At 37.1% G+C, this 13,877-nt stretch overlaps 1 protein-coding gene across 1 annotated transcript; it reads left to right on the plus strand.

Annotated features, from left to right (window-relative positions):
• Nucleotides 1-10,151: 10,151 nt before the first annotated feature.
• Nucleotides 10,152-11,348, plus strand: LOC145783647 (uncharacterized). The gene is made up of 2 exons (XM_082595534.1): nt 10,152-10,463; nt 10,533-11,348. The coding sequence occupies exons 1-2, from the start codon at nt 10,152-10,154 to the stop codon at nt 11,346-11,348; spliced, it is 1,128 nt and encodes a 375-aa protein (XP_082451660.1).
• Nucleotides 11,349-13,877: the final 2,529 nt, after the last annotated feature.

Raw genomic sequence — 13,877 nt, forward strand, 5'->3', positions numbered from 1 at the left:
TTCACACTGGTAATGGTGGCATCCTTTCACCCATCAACATAAAGTCCATCCACAATATCGAACTGCAATTCTTCTTCCTTCTGAATTACTTCTCTGTACTTTTGTCGTTCTCTCCTTAATTTACTTCGGTCAATAACATGTGATTTATCAATGTCAGTTACTATACCAAATGCTTTGAGAGTGGCAGTAGCAATAGCAGCACCTGCTCTATCCGAAATTCCAAATCTTTCACAAGTTATTGCTACTTCTTATAGAGATGATCGGTTTTGTGTGGTAGATTTGGTTGGCAATATTGACAAAGCTGAAGAACCTCGAGCACGTAATTAATCTGAACAAGTGAACATAGATTGAAATAAATTTACAACTATTGAAGCTACATCCGTGCCTAATCATAACAGATTAGGACTAAGGGAGTCATTAACAATGCGGTTTTGTAGCCAAGCGCCACTGTATGCATTTACACCGTACTAAGCATAAAATATCAACTATCGTAATTAAAACAATGAAAACTAGTAATACTACAAAAAGTGCTCAATGCCAAGCAAAAAGGCAAAGCAGAGCGAATTAAATCAAATATAGTTATTACTATCTGAAGCCTTTACAAATTGTTTCACCTAACGGATCATCAGAAGGTCTTATTCAAATAGAATCAAATAGAATTCAAATAGATTCTATTTGAATAAGACCTTCTGATGATCCGTTAGGTGAAACAATTTGTAAAGGCTTCAGATAGTAATAACTATATTTGATTTAACTATCGTAATTATATACAAAAATCAACCAAATTTGACGTAAATTTACGACTAAAATTACATTATTGCAAAAATGACCACTTTGTAGTGCTTTTAGTAAAAATACTTCTCTTAAAGGTAATGTAAACTTGTACCTTCTGATGATTTTGAGCCATCAACCAACTTTCTATCGTCTGTGGTTAATGAGATATTAATTTTTTTTATAAAATTGGGGTTTTTCGAACTTTAGGGGCGGTGTGCTTGCACCCCCTGGGGGCACCGACCCAAAATTGTGTTTGAAGGTGTTTTTGGCGTCAACTCCAAATTTTGGTTAACTAGACTTTTTGATTTGAAAGAAAAAAAATTTTTCACTCCAACCTAAATTGGTGATCTATACTACTGGCTTTCCCAATCGAGATTTCTGATGACATAATTCTGTCAGCAGATAAGTCGTTAAATGATTCTTGTATTGTGTGATCTCGTTTAATAGGCTGTGGCTATATTTACACTATGTAGTGTAATAATAGCCTCAATAGTGTTGCCAGATAAGAAATTCTGCCCTAATTTGAGCAAACTTTAAAGCTGTTGAAAACAAAAACTTGAATTTGTAATTTTTTTTAGTCCTGGTCAAAGATCAAAACCTTAAACTTATTCCTAACTCCAGCCCTTACCTTAACCCTTCCTAGCTTTAATCCTAACTCTGGCAACACCTCAATGTGTAAAAGTAGCCACTTTCCATTTATAATAACTTGAGGCGTTCTCACGTATTGTTCATCTTGTTTTGCACAGATTTTCTGAAGTTAACTTGTCCTCGTCCTTATCATTGTGTATATCATGTCAGAAAACCATGAATCATGTCATTGAACCATGTCAGAAACATCTCAGTTTCTTGTTCCAAAGTAATGCTATGTTTACCTGATTGACGAAATGAAAATAACCAAAATGAAATCTCAGAGCAGCGTGAAAATTTTTTTGTAAAGTACTCATGAAATCTCATTGCAGCTGCGTTTGGTTTCAGGCGAAAGGAGTAGGCCTACAGCCTCTACGCATGCGTGATTTCCGCATCTGTAACTACCGAGCAGTTGAGTACCGTTCGTCGAAAATGAAATGGTTATGGTTCTCAAAAAGTTGTTTGTTGTTTTGTCACTATTGGTAGATTCCTCAGATATGTTATGCAACTACCACTGCGATGGATAGGCTAACTCTTTCAACCACTTAACTTGAGGCTAAACTGCTGTCATTCATCAATGATTACAGCACATTGCATAGTTCAGTTGTTTTTTTATTTCTGACCATCACAGCGAAAACAATAAACGTCAACATAGGACATACAAAAATACAAAAAACATGCAAGGGTCTACAAAAAGGTAGAAGCAACAAAAGTAGGCATAGAAAATAGGCTATAACAGATGAACCAAGAGGCAGAAAATTTGAAAATCAATTAAAATGAAAGAAAAACATAAAACACATATGAACAATGTACTATGACATATACGATATGCTATAAAATATATAGACATTAAAACAGCCATTTTCATCAATTGTGAATGTTTAAAAAATATATTTTGCTTGAATAAAAATTGCTAACTATGCAAAGTAAACTTGAAATATGGTTTAAAACCCTGTATGCAGTACTGTCCATCACCAATTGGATATTTGTATGTTTGCAGGCATATATGCTGCAGTGCCGCACGCACACTGTGGTGTCAGGACATTTAGGTGCGGAGCACTGTGGCATCCCCGGAATGGCCTGTTTTGGAGAATCTGATTCTGAGAAAGCCATATTCGGAGACAGCCTTTTTTGGAGATTTTTTGAAAATCCAACAATGCCTTCTGTAAATCCAACGATGCTTTCTGTTTGTTTAGAGAATTTTGTATTTTATTCCACAATATCGTTTCTTTTGCATTCCGACAAAGAAAAATAAATTGAATAGAAATTTAGCGAAACATAAAAAGCGAATTAAATTTATTTTTGAACTACTAACTACTACAGTATCATAGCCGATGCGGCCTTTGATGAACTAGATCAGGGGTGGGCACAGTTGTTCAAAGAAAGAGCCGCTTGCGGATAAACCATAAATACCAGCGAGCCGCAAAATCAGTTGACACAAAATAACATAACAGCAATAAAAACACAATGATTGCTTAAATGCTTATCCATATCAGTTTTGTATTTGACTCGCTAATCTCTGAAAATTTGGACGATGATTTGTTAATGCTGTGCGAATTAACTCTTCCCAGTGTTCATTTGTCAAGGTTGCACGATGTCTTGATTTTACCAAGTTCATTACAGAGAATAAAGATTCACACTAATAAGTCGTAGATAATACAAAAGTGAGTCGTACACTAGTCTTTTTGAGTTTTGAATATTTATTCTCAGGAACCTGCAGATTTTTTCAAAAACTGATATTAATTAATTTAATTTGTCGCAGACGTTTGTTGCCTGTCGGCAGGTTTTGTAACCGTTGGGTTGTATGCTAACTAGAGATTGAAAAATCGATGGCAAATTATTCCCAATATTGGTGTGTTCTACTACGAATTGCTTTCCTTTTATCTGTTTGATAACTTGAAGAAGTTAGGTAAAAGTACGGTACCTTATATTCATAAAGCACAGCTCGTGAATGAACCTCAAAACTTCAGACTGCTAAGTGCTAAGCAGTGCCAGCACAGCACGTACAAATAAATCATACTTAGCCAAATTTTGGTCTCAAAATTTAATATACTGTAATCATGCTTATAGGCTCCATAATACTTTAATGCTAATTTCTTCCTAGAACAGACTGAGTGCTCTGGTCAGGCCAAGTTGAATTCATACAAATACAACAGATTAGATTTATAAATTCTTATAAAAATGAATAAATAAGTTCTGGTGTTACTTCTAAGCTTCAACTAATCGCTGCTTAGTGACTTCACTAAACTTCCAATTGTTGCTGATTGAGCGCAAAATGAACCAGGAGAGGCACAATGTTGCTTTTGCAACGTCACAATTCCATTGTTTAACAAAGGCTACAGTAAAAGAGAGACTCCTTTTTGATCTTTGTATTGTATTGGGCACAAATTAGATTTTGAAGAAAGTGTTAGTCACAAACTTTAATTTTTACCAACCGATTTTTGCGCCCCTATCAATGTAGTGCCCACGGCTCGAGCCATGCCTGCCATACCCTAGGTACGCCACTGCTTGGTTCTTCATCTTGCTTATGAGGCAGCAGTTCAGGCAACATCTCCTAATTGTTGTAACCAGAGTAATGTCTTCATATCAGGGTCTATGAGATCCACATGTTCTGCAGTAATTGATTCTTGCTAATTGATTCTTGCAATCAAGCGAATGACAACAAATCGAGACAGCAATTGTAGCTCACAGAGCTCCATGCAACTCCATCCTGTACAGAGTGATGCCGACCCAGAGCATGCGCCCTTCATGTCAAATAGCTGTTCAGGGCGGGCAACTTCAGTTGTCGTATGGGAAGGCATCACCTTGCTGCAGTTGAATGTGGAAGGCCTGACCAAGTCAAAAATCGACATTTTAGAACAAATAGTGAAGGCCAACCAAGTAACTGCTTGGTTGACAGCGCGAGATAACATATTTAAAATAATCTTAATTTTTTTTTGTAATATTACGATTCAATAGAAGAGCCACACAATATATGTTGAAGAGCCGCATGCGGCTCGCGAGCCGCAGTTTGCCCACCGTTGAACTAGATGCTCAGTTCGTAAATTCTTCCAATGTTCCCTTTGTCATGGCATGCAGTGTCCCAAAGTGTTCTCGGTTGGCTGATTGATTTTTGAACTATTAAATTAAAATGTTTGCTCACATAAAATTGACATGTATCCTGCGTTGCCGTCTTTATGCAAACTTAGAATACGATATATTCGAATCCTCAACTATTAGAAAATTCCAATCCCTAGTTTAACAAGTCAATACAAAAACGCCAGGAGGTGATTCAATCGATATCAAATAGCAAAACAAACAAAAATTAACAGTTCATGCGTCCATTTGGAAATTATGGCTGATACAATAGGAAGTCCCACGTGGACTGAGGTGGAACATTGCTATGCCCATCGAAGCAAATGCCAAGTTTCTTGATGCAGTCGTCAGCATCTCAATGTTTTTGCAACTTTCGTGGCGGACTATGGTCGGCTAGCATGCAGGCATGCTTCATGTCTCTTGATTTATGGATCGCTTTGAACCCATCAATCAACTTCCAGAGTGTTGGGTGCCTCATGCCCAATTCGCATTTGAGACGTCGATGAGCTAACCTGCCTCACTTTTTGTATCCACCATCGAATCATTCTAGTTAAACGTCATGCAAGTGTGAAAGATATGTTTTTGTTATTTTTCATTTGAGATGCTGTTAATTTACTTTCGTGAAAAAAACGCATCAATGTAAAATTGTAAATGATGAAACCACTTAATTTACAAATGAAAGCCTTTGTAGGCAGTAGGCACACATAATTTGTATGGTGTGATAAACCATGCTTTCGCTTTTGAAAATTTGTGAAATAATGTTTGTTAGCATTACAGTCAAACAGGCAAATGCGCGGAGGATTTAAAAAAAATTCATTTTAGATCAGTGGTTCTTATACTTTTTAAGACACGCCTCCCTTTTACAATTCTGACAAAATTTGCGCCCCACCTTGTTTCAAAATCAAAAAACATTGGGCAGAACAGCAATTCATTTCCAGGTAAGTTGCAATAATGCGAAGGATGTAACTTTTTCGTGGATACCAAATGTGTCATTTGGAGATTAGTAGGAGATAATGCACATTTCAGATCGGCTTCACATTCAAGATTGTTTCTACATTTTGTCTTTATGTTCACAAGAGTATAAAATCCATTTTTGCACAAGTAAGTGGATGAAAATGGAAGAAGTGTGCGTAACTGCGTATAGCCACATCACCCACAGTCCCACACTCTTGTAAATGTGCACATATTTCTCATCTGTTAGTGGCATTGCTTAAATGTTGTCCCTTACACTAGGATTTCATTTTAGCTTCAAGAATTCCCCTTGTAAATTTCTGGGAAGAATTCGTTCATTTAGACAAAAGGGATGCCTTGTCATCTGCCATTCTGGAAGTTTGGTGTCACCCAAGTCCATGGGCGTCGATTTTTTCTTAGAAGAGAGGAATTTTGGATGGGCAAGAGTTTTCAAACAGACTTCATTGAATGTGTATGTTCACAAATTTGCAATGGTCACTCTTTCTCACAAAGACTGCGTTTAGCGTCGCTGCAGCAACTAAGCTTTAATAGATTTTAATGTTTGCTTTCTTGCGCCTTGCAATCTTATGAGCGCTGCTAAACTAAACAAGTTTCTTATGTTTTCCTTTGCGACCTAAAAAGCGCGTGACTCGTGACCTGTTATCTTTAAAGTGACGCCTTCGGATTTGCCGCAAAATGTTCGGACATGTGACTGTTAACTGTGCGGATATTGCTGCTGTATAACTTCCATTGGTCTGCGGCAGATAACCGGTTGCTTTCCGAGGCCCACAAACAGCAGCTACAGTAACAAGTACCATCAGGGTTAAGACGCATCCACTGGAATTCGGAAAAAAGCTTCCTTTGCAACACACGACCTTCCCGAGCCGGAAGCTGATCCGGCAGCATGCTAACGTCAAATGGAGCAGGTAGAGATCCATGGCTCATGCTGTCTTACTGCAACTACCGGTGCATTGCCTGAGACATTGGCTTCACCACTGTCCATCCTTGAAGCACTGCTTTTTTTATCCTGGGTTGTTTTTTTTCGGTTATTCATCGGTCGTTGACCGATTTTTTAGCAAAATGTCCAAAAAATATATAGTCAATTCGATCAAAATGTCCGAAAAAACAAACTTTCTCAGCGAAACTTAGTGTTGTAGCTAGTCAGGAAGTGCAAATTTTGGTTTGTATCAGCTACTTGAAAGGGAATATTTTCATCAGAAACAATGACCAAAATAAATAAAAAATGACCGAATTTTTTCAAGTCATTTCGGACAAATGACCAAAAAGTCTCAGCAAAAAAAAAACCAGGGACAAAGCCTGGCCGCGTGTCCGCCGAAAGCAAATATAACAGCGGGGTGTCTCCCTCAGAAAACTTACATTTGATTTGGTGCATTCTGAGCATATTTTAGCTCTAAATTGTGATAAAAGTTTCTGTTTTTATACGTCACAAGAAAGCCTATCATTTGCTTTGAGTTGCTTACACTACTCACTAGCACAATACGGAATAAAGTTTGTTTTCCAGCTGGTTTCGAATCAAACAAGATTAGGTGTATTGATGATTCAACAAACTTTTTAATATTGTTGAACGAGTGAAGTGGTTTTCAAGAAATAATGTTCGGTAGGTTGCTATTAGGTTAAGGATCTTCAAAGAAATGCATATCTTGCTCATTATGTAGATGTGCTCCTTGTAATGTTGGGTGGCAAGGATGAAAGTGTCCATGATCATCTAGCAGAGCAGTGAATAAAATACTTTAGTCTTGTGTTACTCTACAACAGGCAGTTGGACGACCATATGACTATAAAATGCCCACATGGTTATTTAGAGCTCTAAAAAGGGCCACTTCTGCCTGATAGGGTTTTCAGATCCTCAAAAGATCTCTGTTAATGGCACCACAACCCTCAAACTTGATTTGACAGAAACAAAGTTTCCAAGTACGATATTACAAATAATCATGTTTTATAAAAATATTCTGATTGGTTTGGATGTCAGAAGCATTCAAAAATTGAAAAAAACACCTTTACGGGGCAAAATATTAGGATTTTAGTGACTCACCTAATAGGCCTACCCATGCATTCAGAAATGTTGTTTTTTATTGTTGAATTGTATAGTAGCCTATAGTTTATAATGACCTAGCATAGCATTATTAGTTTTCCAAATTACGTTTTGCAATAGAAGTTGTGCACTCAAAATAGCAAAATTTGCTATACGCTACCCCCACAAGTCAAAAACGAGGGTGGTTCTCGAAATTTAAATGACCGCCATGGACAAACCCTTTGAGATATTGATCTAAAACTTGGGATTCTTTCGTTTAGTAGTCTAAGGCATATTATTACAACTTTTCACCAAATCTGAGAGGTATCATATTCGAGATATCTTTATATTGCCTGTTTTCATGTGAAATGACCCTATTTCTCGTTTTTTCAAGCTCGATGTGGACCCGGTAGAGTTCATCCAAATTTGGTAATATTTTACACAATTGATTTTTTCTAGAGGTAGCACAACTTTAATATACTGCCATGAGAAAATTTTTTCATGAGGGGGGCTTGATGCACCCTAACGTTCATTCATGCTGGACGTGGCTTCTTCAGCATTATCATCTCGACGCGGTTTGAAAGCTGGTTTTAAGAATGCACGAATAGACGTCCCGGATCATTTAAATCCGGACATCTCCATTTTTGCAGCATGTGACGTAATATCTGTTGCGTCCATGCTGCCTCTTAAAAGGCAACAAATGGCAATGTCGCTGTGTAGTTCATATTATGCTGTGTTGTTGATTTTAAATTCTTTAATAAATTTCTTTTTTCCACTGTTGCGTTGTGTAATGGCGTCCGCCCGATAGCTCAGTTGGTTAGCGCGTGACTTCTGGAACGAAAAAGCTTCAAGATCAAGCGGTGCTGGTTCGACTCTCGGGGTGTGAGTTTGAGCAACGCACTTCAAGGACAGCTTTCCATTATGTGCGCCTAATTAATCGAATAACTCCGCGGCAACAACAATTTAACAATCGGAAATTTCATTCTGTCAATCTCGATGGCAGGCCTGCGTCAGCGGTTGAAAGCTACTGTTAGTATGTGAAACTGTCAGGATTAAGATCTCAAAGAAGCTTTATTAATCAAAGGATAAAGATTTCCTCAATAAATCCTTCGTTCCATTACATTCAGTTACGTACGGTGACCATTTTCTTGGGTGTTTACTTAGTCTACTCGGACACTTCTTCCCTGAGCAACACAAGATCCGCCCTGATAGCTCAGTTGGTTAGCGCGTGAGTTCTGGAACGAAGAAGCTTCAAGATCAAGCTGCGCTGGTTCGACTCTCGTGGTGTGCGCTTGAGCAACCCACGTTAACGACTGCTCTCCATTCAGCGGCATCTAATGGATGGAATAATTCCCCAGCAACAAGACTTCAACAATCGGAAACTTCACTCTGTCAATCTCGGTGACTGGGCCTACGTCAGTGATTCAAAGCCTCTACAAGTATACGAAACTCCCAGGTTTAAGCTCTGCAAGAAGCTTTCCTAGTCCAAGGATAAAGATTCAATCAATCAATTGGTTAGTAATGTTATCTCTGCTATTGTGTTCTCAAGTCTTTAAAATCTTTGGATTGATATTTTTTTACTAAATAAATAAAAAGTAGGAAAATTGCGGATCCGAGGAAATTCATGCATATTTTCCTACAGACCAACATCGTTTTCGGGATCCATTACGCCAAGGTTTGTTTTTTTTTTTCGCATGAAACTATGTGAAAATAATCAGTAGGTATGCAGGAGCTAACCATGTCAAATGGAAGCAAATTTATTACAAAATAAACGTGCAATTGAAAAAATTGTTGCATCCACGAACTTCCCCAACTGCGCATTTACGGCTTACGCATTAAGAATTCTTCCTCTTCTGCGAAAGTCCTTCTCCTATATGACGATTTTCATCCGTCTTTCCGAAGTTGATGGAGTTTTCGCCTGAAATAAATAAAAGTAGATTACCACCAAAAAAATATATCTTCAGAATTAAAGAGTGGGTGATTAAAAACATTTTGTGTTTCAAAAAAAAAATTCGTGGTTAGGGGAATGACTACAATTAAAGAATACTTATTTGGAAAAACAGTTGAAAATTTAGCTGTAAGCTGTTTTTCTTAACAAAGCCTTTGCTGTTGGCTAGATGAAAAACAAGTATACGGTAGTTGAATTAACAAGCAACCATGAGCATGCACTCAGTGAGTATCCAGGCCTGATGCTAATAGCGCAATGCAGATTATCATAACAAGATTAATTAAACTACTATCGGTGCCAATTGTCATTTTAGGATAAACAGAGATGATTTACGATAAACAGAAGCCCTTCTACTGTCAGATATATTAAAAACCTTCATATCCCCTTCTCTAGATTATTAAACTTTTCAGAGTTTATCGCTTCATTTTTGCAGCTATTGTGTTTCAGGTCATACGTTGTTTATCCTGCAATATATTCCATATTTGTAACAACTGATTTTGTTTGGTGAACTAATGCATTTCTAATTCAAATCAATTATTCATTTCACCTTCTAACATGAATCAAAGTGAAGCAATTCCAGTTAAGCTTGAAGTACTTGAAGATTGTGAACCATACGCAAAGAATAACCAAGAACAAGTGGTGAAATTGAAATTTCTTGAGAGAAGTCACACTGGTGAAAAGCCATACAAGTGTGATTTATGTGAAAAATCATTTCCACAACGTAGTGGTTTAAATCGGCATAAGATGATTCACACTGGTGAAAAGCCCTATAAATGTAACTTTTGTGAGAAATCATATTCACTCGCCGATAGCCTGAAACATCATATGCGAATTCACACTGGTGAAAAGCCATATAAATGTGATGTGTGTGAGAAATCGTTTTCACAGGTTTGTGGCCTGAAAGATCATATGCGAATTCACACTGGTGAAAAGCCATATAAATGTGACATGTGTGCGAAATCGTTTGCACAGGTCAATAACCTGAAACGTCATATGCGAATTCACACTGGTGAAAGGCCATATGAATGTGACTTGTGTGAGAAATCGTTTGCACAAGTCGGTAGCCTGAAAGATCATATGCTAATTCATACTGGTGAAAAGCCATATAAATGTGACTTGTGTAAGAAATCGTTTGCACTCGTCGGTCACCTGAATAATCATATGCGAATTCACACTGGTGAAAAGCCATATGAATGTAACGTCTGTCAGAAATCGTTTGCACGGGTCAGTTACCTGAAACATCATATGCGAATTCACACTGGTGAAAAACCATATAAATGTGACGTCTGTGAAAAATGGTTTGCACACGTCAGTAACCTGAAAGGTCATATGCGAAATCATTCTGGTGAAAAGCCATATAAATGTGACATGTGTGAGAAACCGTTTGCACGAGCCAGTTACCTGAAACGTCATATGCGAATTCACACCGGTGAAAAACCATATAAATGTGAAGTCTGTGAAAAATGGTTTGCAAACGTCAGTAGCCTGAAAAGTCATATGCAAAATCATTCTGGTGAAAAGCCCTATAAATGTGACATGTGTGAGAAATCATTTTCACTCGTCGATAGCCTAAAACATCATATGCGAATTCACACTGGTGAAAAGCCATACAAATGTGACGTGTGTGAGAAATCGTTTTCACAGGTTTGTGACCTGAAAGTTCATATGCGAGTTCACACTGGTGAAAAGCCATATAAATGTGACATGTGTGCAAAATCGTTTGCACAGGTCAGTAACCTGAAACGTCATATGCGAATTCACACTGGTGAAAGGCCATATAAATGCGACTTGTGTGAGAAATCGTTTACACAAGTCGGTAGCCTGAAAGATCATCTGCAAATTCATACTGGTGAAAAGCCATATAAATGTGACTTGTGTAAGAAATCGTTTGTACGGGTCAGTCACCTGAAATGTCATATGCAAATTCACACTGGTAAATAGTTATATAAGTGTGACATGTGTGAGAAATGGTTTTCACAGGTTGGTCACCTGAAAGATCATATTGTGCGAAATCATTCTGGTGAAAAGCCATATAAATGTGACTTGTGTAAGGTAACCTGAAAAATCATATGCGAGTTCACACTGATGAAAAGCCATATAAATGTGACGTGTGTTAAAAATTGTTTGCACTCGTTGGTAGCCTGAGACGTCAAAAGTGAAAACATTCTGGTGAAAAGCAACAATTAAAATGTTTATTGACACTAAGTATTATTATTTCACATTTTTATGTGCTTGTTTTTACAATGAAAGTGAAAAAAATGTTAAATTGTTTTTCAATGTTTGCTTGTGTATACTAGGTCTTTCTGGAATGGCCTGTTTCGGTGAGTCCGATTCGGTGAATCTGATTCGGTGAGTCCGATCCCTATTCGGTGATTTGATGAATTTTTTTTTTAGCGGTAAGGGTTAGGGCTTAAGGGTTAGAAACTCACCGAATCGGACTCACCGATTAGTAGCAGACCCAGGTCTTTCAGGGGCAGGACCAATTATTCACTCTTCAAAAAAGTTTGTATAAGCTTTAGCCTCCCAAAAATAAATTCGATTGTCAAGATATTTATACAGTCAATAAACATTGATCTTTGCCGTATTCTCTAAAGTTTTCAAGTGGTCCTAGAATAAAAAGTGTTCTTAGAGCAGATATAAACATGCCACTTCTGTAGCTTTTGATTTTAAAACGTTCATATTTTTATCTTCAGTGGTTTTCGAAATATGACAATTTTTATGAAAATGAGTGCTGGTAACCATAAAAACGCCCTGTGCGACCGTGTGGCGTCTTTTTTTCACGTTTGTGTTTGTAAAAGTCCACTACAAACTTTCAGAAAGTTAAGGAAAAATCCATGAACCTCGCCATTTTTCGGCACAGCCTAATGATCAATTGTACCATCAAAGAATTTTTCAATATTTGTTTTATTCTTTCCTAGATTCTCATGTTAAAATGGAACAAGGAAATATTGCTTTTGCTGTGGCTTTTTAAATTTTCCTTTAAATCCATGTGGGAAAAATATTCACTATTTGAGGTTTTAACTGGTAATTTTAGCGGCAATTTTAACGTAATTTTACGTTTTAGCGTAATTTTACGTTTTGTGGCAAAAATGTACTTTTGGACAATTTGTTACATTTAGACATGTTTTCAAGTGCTTCAGTATTTACAGATCAGATGAACCATATGGAATCAATAACCAACAACATGTGTTAAATTGAAAATGCATGAGAGAAATCACACTGGTGAAAACTTGAAAAGCCATATAAATATGACATGTGTGAAAATATGTATAGTGTAGTTTCTTGTGTTGTCAACTGAGTTATACGCCTGATTTGTTTAACTGACCAAGCGCAACAAGGGCCCTCGAGTTGGGCCCTTTATGAAATCAACGAAAACATTAAAGGGGTATTTTTCATGCTTAGACTTGAAACATTTGGCTGATTTTCAGATATGATTTTGAAGACACTGAAAGAAATTGGAAAAACCTATCGTCTGAAGTGTATTTTTTTTTCGGTTGCTTTCGCATATTATGCGTGCTTACGTTTTAGTGAGCGGCATTAACTGCAATCATCTTAAACAAACAAGAAGTTAAGCTAGCTTAAGCCAGAAAACAGTCGTCGTGTAGACGCACCTTTTTTCCGAAAACTTCAAGCCACAGCGTAAAGTCTCAAATTACATGAGCAAGTTTTTCCAGAGTTAGGAAAGAGGCGTTTAACAGTCTACATTGTGTTAGCATTGCAAATGGGTTTTGAATGCAATCTAATTTGGCATTGTCCAAATGTCGAATTCTAGAATGAAATAATAAAATACTACTGAAACTGTATCAACAGATTTGACAAAAGGTCGATAAACAGAAACTTAATAATGTTTGATTTCACATCGTTGTTAGCAAAAAACCACACATCATGTGGTGGTGTATATTAGGGTGCGGTGAAAAATCAAAATTTTAGAATTTCAACAAAAAGTATGTCTTAAATGGTGGCCCTATACCTAAAAACATGTCTGATGGTGTTTTGGAATTGTTGCACCCCTAACTGTCCGTGCAACCTTGGAAAGTTGTATGCAGGGGGCCCAATATCATAAAAAATAACATAACTCATGATCCATGCGTCGTAGAAAGTCAATTTTTGGCTCTGTGGAATCAGAAACACCATGTTTCTATTTGTTCTAACAGAACTTTTAGCTCTAAGAGCAATAGAATTTAAGTTATGCTCAAGTATCTAAATTTGAGACATATTGTGGGCAAAAATACCACAAAATAGACAAGTTAGGACAAATAAATGACAATATTTAAACAAGAAAAATTTTCATTTCTGTCATGTGTCAGTGCTTGACTGTTGAGCTTACACTTCAAATTTCGATAGTGGAGCACTGGCTTATAGTATACTGTACAAAACAATGATGCAAAATAGTGTATGATGCGCTCAAATATTTTGGGACAAGAAACTTTGTAGTTTGGGCTAATTACCGGTACTTAAGCTAAGCTCTTT

Source organism: Aplidium turbinatum, chromosome 14 (genome assembly GCF_918807975.1).
Source record: "Aplidium turbinatum chromosome 14, kaAplTurb1.1, whole genome shotgun sequence".
In the NCBI taxonomy this organism is placed as follows: Eukaryota; Metazoa; Chordata; class Ascidiacea; order Aplousobranchia; family Polyclinidae; genus Aplidium; species Aplidium turbinatum.

Coding starts and splice junctions, on each gene's coding strand:
- LOC145783647 (XM_082595534.1), top strand. CDS start 10,152: ATGATTCACACTGGTGAAAAGCCCTATAAATGTAACTTTTGTGAGAAA. Junction 10,464..10,532: donor GTGAGAAATCGTTTGCACAA/GTCGGTAGCCTG, acceptor GACTTGTGTAAG/AAATCGTTTGCACTCGTCGG.